This window comes from Penaeus japonicus, unplaced genomic scaffold (genome assembly GCF_977035675.1).
Source record: "Penaeus japonicus unplaced genomic scaffold, GWHDUDI00000001_assembly GWHDUDI00000018, whole genome shotgun sequence".
Taxonomy (NCBI): Eukaryota; Metazoa; Arthropoda; class Malacostraca; order Decapoda; family Penaeidae; genus Penaeus; species Penaeus japonicus.
Genome location: NW_028234420.1, coordinates 28,871,576 through 28,881,575, shown reverse-complemented (window position 1 = coordinate 28,881,575; position 10,000 = coordinate 28,871,576). Strand labels below are relative to the sequence as shown.

At 48.2% G+C, this 10,000-nt stretch overlaps 1 protein-coding gene across 1 annotated transcript in view; it reads left to right on the top strand.

The window, feature by feature from the left end:
• Positions 1-10,000, top strand: part of LOC122253430 (dual specificity tyrosine-phosphorylation-regulated kinase 2-like) — a 194,191-nt gene that overhangs the window by 183,062 nt on the left and 1,129 nt on the right. Inside the window, exons 2-3 of the mRNA XM_043016499.2 lie at positions 4,107-4,286; positions 4,974-10,000. The exon at positions 4,974-10,000 is cut by the window's right edge and continues 1,129 nt beyond it. Coding sequence (XP_042872433.1) covers positions 4,107-4,286; positions 4,974-5,534 — 741 coding nt within the window. The 3' untranslated portion in view covers positions 5,535-10,000. The remainder of the gene's footprint in view (positions 1-4,106; positions 4,287-4,973) is intronic.

Sequence of the window (10,000 nt, the reverse complement as noted above, 5' to 3'; positions counted from 1 at the left end):
AAGAAAAGAATAGACCTTATTCCGTAAGGAAATAAGAATCATATTAGCCTGAAATAACCGAGAGGATGGAGGGGATAGGTTGAGGATTGCAAGACGGGGGAAAGAAAGGTAATCGACATCGTAAAATCGTCTCTATGGAACAAGTAGATAAGGTCTATACTCGCTTGCCTTTTCGTTCAAGATTTGTTTAAAAAAAAGTAAAAGAAAAAATAATAGAAGAAAAAATAAAGGATAGGCAGCAACTGTGCATTAAAGGGAAGGAGAGAGTGGGCAAGTGGGCACCAGGTGGGTACCAGGTGGGTACCAGGTGGGCACCTGAGTCAACAGATTATCAGGTAGCAAGACGAGGAAGCTGGAAGGGGGAGAAAGGAAAAGAACGTTCAAAGAAGGATTAGGATGATGGTTATAATCAGGAGGAGAAGGAAGACGAGAAAAGGGTGCAAGAAGAGGAGAAGGAGGAGGAGGAGGAGGAGGAGGAGGAGGAGGAGGAGGAGGAGGAGGAGGAGGAGGAGGAGGAGGAGGAGGAGGAGGAGGAGAGGGGGAGAGGGGAGGAGGAGGAGGAGGAGGAGGAGAGGAGGAGGAGGAGGAGGAGGAGGAGGAGGAGGAGAAGGAGAAGGAGAAGGAGAAGGAGAAGGAGAAGGAGAAGGAGAAGAAGAGGAGGAGGAGGAGGAGGAGGAGGAGGAGGAGGAGGAGGAGGAGAGAAGGAGGAGGAGGAGGAGGAGAAGAGAAGGAGAAGGAGGAGGAGGAGGAGGAGGAGGAGGAAGGAGGAGGAGGAAGAGGAAGAGGAAGAGGAAGAGGAGGAGGAGGAGGAGGAGGAGGAGGAGGAGGAGGAGGAGGAGGAGAAGGAGAAGGAGAAGAAGAAGAAGAAGAAGAAGAAGAAGAAGAAGAAGAAGAAGAAGAAGAAGAGGAAGAAGAAGAAGAAGAAGAAGAAGAAGAAGAAGATACCCCCCTTCCCCCTCACCTCAAGCACTCGTGATATACAACTGTTATCTTTACACTGTGGTGAAAACGGATTTATTTCCCCCCTCCTCCGCGGCACCGAGTTCAACCTGCGATGTGTTGTAGTCTGTTATTTTTTATTTATTTGTTTGTTTTCCTGTGAATTTCCTTGCTCCTTCGTGAAGACGTTGGTGGTTAAGCCTTTGTTAAGACATATCCGTTTGCGCGTTTTCTTTGCTTGTGTGAACTTCTTGTTAAGCAGTTTCTTGTTTAATCAGTAAGTATTGAAATCATTCGTGTTAAAAAACCTCTTAATAATACCTTTTCTTTTTCTAATGTCATTGGTGTTGCTTACTTGCTTGCTTGCTTTTCTTGCTTTGCTTGCTTGCACCTAACAACAGCATCAGGCAACATACGTTATTTCTTTAGCATTAAAGGTGGTGTGCTTGGATATATACCAGGCTACCGGAGGTCTTCATGCTATAAATAAAACGGTTTGCCTTCCAGGTCAGGCGGGTAGCAAGGCCTTAGGCTCGCACTGGTGGGGGTGGGGTTGTGGTAGGGGGTTAGGATTGAGGGAGGGAGGGGGTATGGGTGGGATGGATGGATGGTGTAGTGGGGGTTGGGGGTCGGTTGGGGAGGAGGTTTTAGTGGGTGGGTGGAAGAGTGGGAAGATGGTGGTTGTTTTGGGGGGTGTTTTGATTTCTGTTATTAGTTTATCTAGTTTGGTTAGGTCTCTCTTTCTCTCTCTCTCTCTCTCTCTCTCTCTCTCTCTCTCTCTCTCTCTCTCTCTCTCTCTCTCTCTCTCTCTCTCTCTCTCTCTCTCTCTCTCTCTCTCACACACACACACACACACACACACACACACACACACACACACACACACACACACACACACACACACACACACACACACACACACACAAACAAACACACACAAACACTCACTCCCTCATTCACTCTCGAACGAGGAAATCAAATCATCATAGATATATATCTCCTTCCGTCCAAACTCCAATTCCAAAGTATCTAACAAGAACCAAATCTAACACAAACTCAAAGAGATATCAACCCTAGAAATAAATGAATTACCATAACGATACAAAAAAAGGTAACACGAAAGACACACACCTAGAAACTTACGATACACATAAACACAATGTAGGATCCATCCCCATACACCCGAGTGCATCGTATTATTCGTGTGTACTGTTTACTCTTCATCGTAAGATAAGCATTCTCTTCACTGGCTGTCTGTCCTGTTTGAGTGACAGGTGTCCATCCGTCTGAAAGCAGTGGAGAAAAATGTCTGTCTAGTTCGTATCTCTAGAGCATTTAGAGAGAGAAGGAGAGAGGAGGGAGAAGGGGATGGGGAACGAGGGAGGGAGAGGGAGGGGAAGGGGAAGGGAGAGGGAGAGGGGGATGGGGATGGGGAACGAGGGAGGGGGAAGGGGAGAGGGAGAGGGAGAATGAGAGGGAGAGGGAGAGGGTGAGACAGACAAAGCTAATACAAAAAAAGGGTGAAAAAAGAGAGGGGAGAAAGAATAAAGAAAAAAAGAAACAGAAAAAAATACAGGAAAAACAAAACAAATAAAAAACATCCTCCTTGCACCCTATTTGCCTTCATAAGTGCATGCAAGGAGCGGGCGCAGGATTCACATTAAACGCGGCAAGCAGCTTGAAAGCAGAGAACGCCGAGAGAGAGCGAGAGCGAAAGAAAGAGAGAGACAGTGAAAGAGAAAGAGAAAGAGAAATAAACGAGAGAGAGAGAGAGAGAGAGAGAGAGAGAGAGAGAGAGAGAGAGAGAGAGAGAGAGAGAGAGAGAGAGAGAGAGAGAGAGAGAGAGAGAGAGAGAGAGAGAGAGAGAGAGCAAGAAGGTCCCGCTGGAGCCTGGTAATGATGTTCAAATCAAGTTCCTTCTTTGTTTCTGTCTCGTGGGACTCCCGGCTTGCCTTGCTACTTAAAACGTGTGTGTGTGTGTGTGTGTGTGTGTGTGTGTGTGTGTGTGTGTGTGTGTGTGTGTGTGTGTGTGTGTGTGTGTGTGTGTGTGTGTGTGTGTGTGTGTGTGTGTTTGTGTTTGTGTGTGTGTGTGTGAGAGAGAGAGAGTGAGTGAGTGAGTGAGTGAGTGAGTGAGTGAGTGAGTGAGTGAGTGAGTGAGAGAGAGAGAGAGAGAGAGAGAGAGAGAGAGAGAGAGAGAGAGAGAGAGAGAGAGAGAGAGAGAGAGAGAGAGAGAGAGAGAGAGAGAGAGAGAGAGAGTGAGTGAGTAAGAGAAAGAGTAAGAGAAAGAGAAAGAGAGAATCAGTGTGAGGGGTGAAGATGGAGGAGAGGGAGGGGCTGAAGTGTAGAAAGGGTTGTGTTGTGAGGAGGAGGGGGGCGTATGCGTGTGTTAGTTAGTGCGTGTGAGTGTGTTAGGAAGGGAGTGTATGTGCGCGTTTGTGCTTAGTGCGTGTATGTAACGATGGAGGTCTCCTGGTTTGTATATATTCACACGCGCGCTTGTTTATGTCCGCATGTGCTTGCTCGCGTCTGCGGTATATTTTTGTTATTTCAAAGAAAAACTGAGTGACTAACTTGCAGCAAAGACTAATATGCAGAAACCACGCGAGGAGAGACATAGAGAGATAGACACAAGCAGTCAGACAGGTAGATAGATAGACAGACAGACAGACAGACAGACAGACAGACAGACAGACAGACAGACAGACAGACAGACAGACAGACAGACAGACAGATAGACAGACAGATGGTTTAATGGGCCTGTCGACGTCTGAGCAAAAATTCCTCCTGTCTGCTGGCGGCCTGTCGAAGAGGGATGGGGGGGGGGATGCTGGCACGCTGCCTCGACCGGAGTGTTTTGGTTGAGGGGAAAGAGAGGGAAGGAATGTCGCGTCGGAGGAGAGGAATTGTAGTCACGGCTTGTTACGGCTGCTTTAGATCGGTGATGATGTCTGTCTGTGTGTCTGTCTATGGCTCTTTCTCTTCTCTTTCCTTCCTCTCCTTTCCCTCCCTCCCTCCCTCTTACGTACCCTTTCCCCTTCTCTCCCCCACAGAAAAAATCCCCCCTCCCCCCACATCATAAAGAAAACGCAGAAGAAAAGGAAAAAAAGAAAAAAAAAAAAAGAAAACAGAAACCAGGAAACTTACCCCTTTCCTTTCTCTCCCAACAGGTGATCGACTTCGGCTCCTCCTGCTACGAGAACCAGCGAGTCTACACGTACATCCAGAGCAGGTTCTACCGCGCCCCTGAGGTCATCCTGGGAGCCAAGTACGGCATGGCCATCGACATGTGGTCCCTGGGGTGCATCCTCGCCGAGCTGCTCACGGGATACCCACTCCTGCCAGGCGAGGTTAGTGCTGGGGGCTTCGAGGGTTCTTGGGGTTCTTAAGGTTAAATTTAGGGTTTCGGGTTCTTTGGGCTTCTTGAGGTTTTAGGGTTTCGGGGTCTTTGGGGTTCTTGAGGTGTTAAGCGTCTCGGGTTCTTTTGGGTTCTTGGGGTTTTAGGGTTTTGGGTTCTTTGGGGTTCTTGAGGTGTTAGGTTCTCGGGTTCTTGGGGTTCTTGAGGTCTTAGGGTAACGGGTTCTCGGGCTTTTGAGTTGTTAGAGGTCTCATGGTTGAGGGTTTGGGGGTTCAGGAAGATGTAGTCCAGTCCCTTCATTTCTAAGCCTTTTATTCGTATTCTTGTTATCGTTATTATGATCATAGTCGTAATCATTACCATTGTCATCATTATTATTGTGATATTGTGATTGTCATCTTAATCCTCATCCTTGTATTTTAGTGAAATATACCCATAGTATCTAATGACCTGAAATGCTAATGTTGTCAAATATCCATCTTACTTTAGAAGGTTGTATATATCATTTGAAATATCTGATAGTATAGATAGAGTTAATCATCATTTTTTTATTCTATTAACTGCTTTCATTGGACACAAGCCACCTAGACGGCGTCCTAAAGATGCTAATTTTCTTAATGTGAGCTAATTGCCGTATGCCGTTGATGATCGGTCTCCTAACGTGTCTCTGTGCCGGCAGGACGAGGCGGACCAGCTGGCGTGCATCATCGAGCTGCTGGGCATGCCGCCCGCCAAGCTGTTGGAGCAGAGCAAGCGCGCCAAGAACTTCATCACGAGCAAGGGCTACCCGCGCTACTGCGTGACGCGCACGCTGCCCGACGGCTCCACCATCCTGCACGGCGGCCACTCGCGGCGGGGCAAGCCGCGCGGCCCGCCCGGCTCCAAGGCGCTGCAGACGGCGCTCAAGGGCTGCAACGACCCGCTCTTCCTCGACTTCATCCAGCGCTGCCTCGACTGGGACCCCGCCACGCGCATGACGCCCAACCAGGCGCTGCGCCACGGCTGGCTGCGCCGCCGCCTGCCCAAGCCGCCCTCGGAGAAGAGCGACTCGCCGGCCTCCACGCTGCGCACGCCCTCGTCGTCGTCGTCGTCGCGCACGCCCTCGTCGGCCGCCAAGCTCAACACCATCGCCACGTCGGCCACCAAGCTGCGCGCAACCATCACGGACGACGGCGGCGCCACCACGCTGCACCCGCGCCACCACACCAAGCTGCCGCAGATCACCAACCCGGTCACCTGAGCCGCCGCCGCCGCCCGCAGCGGACGCCCTTCTACGCCCAGTGGTGCGGCCTCCCCCCCGCCACGCCCGCAGGCGGCCGGGCCGCTCACATATCACCAGACCAAAGTGCAATTGTCGCAGTCTTGGGCGCGAGCACAGTGAGCGGCGGCGGGCGGCGGGCGGTGTGTGAGGCGGGACACTCGCCCACGCCGCCCCGCCGCCCACGCCGCCCACACCCACTAGTCGAGCACGGCCCGCGGGCGACAACACCCTAGGCTTAGTGCTGTGCTGCGGCGCCCGCCCTCCGCCGCCCTATTTATTCCCGGCGAGCGAGGGGGGCGGCCGGGCATGCCCCCGCCCCCCCTCGCCCGCGGCTGGGTCGGACGGGCGCCCGCAGGTCACTCGGTTGATATTACAACTTCTCTATGATCTCGCCTTGTTCACAAAAGGGCGGTGCGCGGGCGGCGGGCGGTCGGGCTTTCGGGCGCGGGAAACCGCCCGGACCCTCCCTCCCTCTCTCCCCCCCGCCCCCTCCCCCGGCCACCCCCGCAGTCAGCCTCTTGGTTTGCTAATGCAATCAAAACCCCGGGACTCGCGACGGGGACAGGAGACTTTATACTCAGTTTTTTACTTAGCACAATGATGGGAAAGGTAATCGATTCAACGAACCCGAGAGTGTGAACTTCGTCGTTTTTGGAAAGGAAGAGAAAAAGAGTTACATTTTACGCCAGACTATTTGTCCTAATCCGAAAGAGCCACTCGGAAAAGTGCTGCCATTTCACTGTTCTCGATCTCTCTACTAAACGCAAAGCTCTGTAGGTCCGGGCAAGCAGAAGCAGAAAGCAGGAAGCAAGCAGGAAGCGTTGACGACAGTAGCGGCCGGTGCAGAACCACTCGCTTCGGAACCGGAACTCCCTCACGCACATGAACCCCGAAGTCATTGTCCTCAGAGGGCAGGACCCGAGGGCACAATCGGGGGGCACGAGGGGGACTTGGTAACTGGTCCCCTACTCCTCCCTCCCTCCATCCCTCCAATCCTCCATCACTCCATCACTCCCTCCCTCCCTCATCCTCTACGTGTGGAATGTGCCTCGCGCGCATGCCCAGCACCCGCCCACCCATAGAGGAGCCATGATGCCCGGGAGCCACGATGCCCGGCCGTCTGCGCCAGGGCCAGGGCGAACAGGGAGGGAGTGGAGAGGCCCCCCTCTCTCTCTCCCTTCCCATCCTCCCTCCGCCTCGCCTCGCCAGGTAGTCTCGGAGGGAGATCGCGGGCCCTTGGCCAGGCGCCCAGTCCGGAGTCACCGTGCTCGTCATCGGAGGAGGTCCTGCCGATGATGGGCGATGTCCGCTTTCCTTGCAGGAGGAGGAGTGTGATGCAGAGGAGGTGGAAGAAGAGGAAAATGAGGAAGAGGGCGAAGAAGAGGACGAGCAGGAGGAGATGGAAGAGGACGAGGACAGGCCAGGCCAGGAGCCGCGTGCCGTGCAGAGAGGCCCCTTCTACTCGAGGAATCTCAAGGAGCGACGGGAGGCGACGCAGCAGGTGGTGTTCGTGCGTGCGTCGTTGGTGCTGCTGCGGCCGGCCACGCTGCCCAGGCGGGGAGACGCTGCCAAAATACCTGGTTTAGGCAGAGCTTGGTGTGTAACCCGGCCAAGTCACAGGCTTTTCTAGGCTGGGATGAAGACACGATTGGAACTCTCCTTCTTTTTGAGTTACCCCTTAGAATATGTACGTTAAGGCCTTCAGTTCTGCCCTTGTCGGAGCTTCCCCTTGTAGGGCGAAGCGTCAGCGGCAAGGGTGACGGAGTTTCTTTCATTTGGCATTTAAATAAATAGGGTGATATATATGTTGAGGTGTTGCACTGCCTTATTTGCTCATATGGTAGGCCTACTGATTTTTTTCTAACTCAGTGGTTTGATATATCTTACCTTGTAACTACAACCAGGTTACATACTGCAAGATTATCGCAATTAAGATCTTTCATTTTTTTTATTATTCTTTAAATAGTATTTATTATGTTTCTTCCTTTTCTCTGACAATCGTGGCTGTCTTTGCGCCTGCCAAAGTTTAACTGCATCTTACGGGTTAATCAGTCATTATGTCAGAAGTATTAGTGTTGAGTGCAAGGTGTGACTTAAAGCATATGCAGACTGCCACAAGGACCTGCAAGAAGCTAGCCTGACCAGAGTGCAGGCGAGTGTTGAGGCTAACATTGGCTTGTATATGTCGACTTTGGTATCTTGAATATTAATGTAAATTGGCTTTGTAAGTCGAACATTTTTTTTCTCACATAAAGACATAGATTTCATTTTGTGTGAAGATGCTGTAGTTAATTTGTTTTCTTTTTTTGTAAGAAGTGCAATATTTTGTAGGAAAAAGAGAAAGGACGGCACATTACGTAAAAAAAAAAAGAATAAAACTTTTCTAGGTTTGCATGTCTGAGTCATGCTCCATGCGGTGACTCCCTCAAGGCAGCTGGGGGTAACACAACAAGCTCCAGCCAATGGTCAGGCTTCAAAAACATGTTTAAAACAAGTCCTGACACGAAAGTCATTGAAGCTTGCTGTGTGTGCCTGGCTTTGGGTGGAGGTACCCGTGCTGAGAGGGTGTGTGTGAGCTGTGCTGGTGTACTAGTAGTAGACAAGGGCCTTGGGTTGCCATCTTGTGCACTCGGTAGGGACGACTGACTGACTGACCAATCACAACTAGTAAGAAGAGGTCATGCAACATAAAACCGGAAAACCGATCAAAACCGATCACTCCAAAACACACTTACCAAACCCAGAAATGGTTAGACACCGTCCAGTCACAAACACGAAATGTTTTTAAAAAGACAAAAGTGACAAAAAGGAAACTGTATCGTGGGACGTAGGTCAGAGAAGTAAAAGCAATACATTTGATAAGCTTAATTCGCAGTTTGGACCGCATAAGCAACACTAAAGCAGGGACAAGCAATGACTGAAGATAGACATTGAGTCAAGTCAACTTCTTGAAGATGGAGAGAAGAAAAAAAAAGAGACAGTTAGAACCACTATGACCAATGATAATAGGAGTGGGAGAGATATAGAGCATAGGAAGTGATAAAGGAAATGAGAAAAAAAAAGACATATCACTCAACACATGACAAGATGAAAAGAATACACAAAAACAAAACAAGATCAGGTACCCTTAAAGCACGACATACACTTACTTGCTTGTAGGAATCTGGAGGCAAACAACATCTACAGTAATCATACAAGACAGGCGAATCACCTTATTTTATACTTAGGCATGACTGGTAAACCCAAGTATTGGTAAATTCTAGAACTTTATTTTTGGATCATTTTCTGTTTTCATTCTTGTTGTTTTACCTTTTGAAAAAAATGGCAATTCGAATTTGAGTAAGTATAAGAAAATAAATTATTTCAAAATTTTGACACAGTTCTTATAATCCGTATAAGAATGGAATTTTGTGTTCAGAAATCGAGAAACAAACTTTACTTTGATTTACATTAAGAAAAACATTCATTAGCTTTTCCATTACACTTTTCCCCACACATCTCGACGCAGATATATCTCAGTCTACCATTTCTTTTCCCACGAATATTGAACTAAGTACAATGTCTTTTTTTTTATTTCTTCGTTTTTCTTTTCTTTATCAAATGTGTCTGTTTAGCCTTTCTTTTATTCGCTGACTCAACTCTCCAACTCATCAGCTTTGACATACTTGATACTCAGTAAAGGTATGATCAGACAGACAATCAAAATAATATAATTATAAGAGTTGGATTTTTCGATTAAGTATGTTTTTTTATAGGTAATTTTAATCATCGCTATCGGAAGTTATTATTTTTTTCTTTCCTTTTATAATTCGTTTTAGAATATCGTTTTTCTTTTGTTTTTTTGACGAATCCGATTTTAGGGCTTTTTCCCGCCATCTTAATTTCCGATTTATTTTCTCTTTCGTCTTTTGAGTTGCATTTTCTCTCTTGACTTGAATATCGTTAAATTTGATCTCCTTAACTTAAATTTCCCTCCAATGAGAAGAAGAAGAAAAAAAAAATCTTATTTTTACTCAGCATACATGCCTGTCTACCTCTCTCCTCTTCGTCCTCTGTCTCTGACTTTGTAACAACACTGACTAAAAGAAAAAAGTGACATGCGTGGTAATGAATCCAAATGAATTAATAGGACAGTTAAACACACACAAAAGATGTAAGCAGAGGTCCCAACCGAGATAATGTGCACATGTAATAAGGGCTTTCGGCTGTGTACATAAAGAAATAATTTAAAAAAATGATTTACTGGTCACAAATGTACATAGACATCGCGCTGCCAAGAGCCGCTCTCTCTCTCTCTCTCTTTCTCTCTCACTCTCTTCGTCTGTGTTGTGTTTCAGGCAAAGTTTTTTAAAGGTAAATTAAAACTGTAGAAATTTAAAGAAGACGACATTCATGTTTTATTTTTATTTTTCATTGTGTTCGCTTCCGCGGAGTCTGACTTCCTT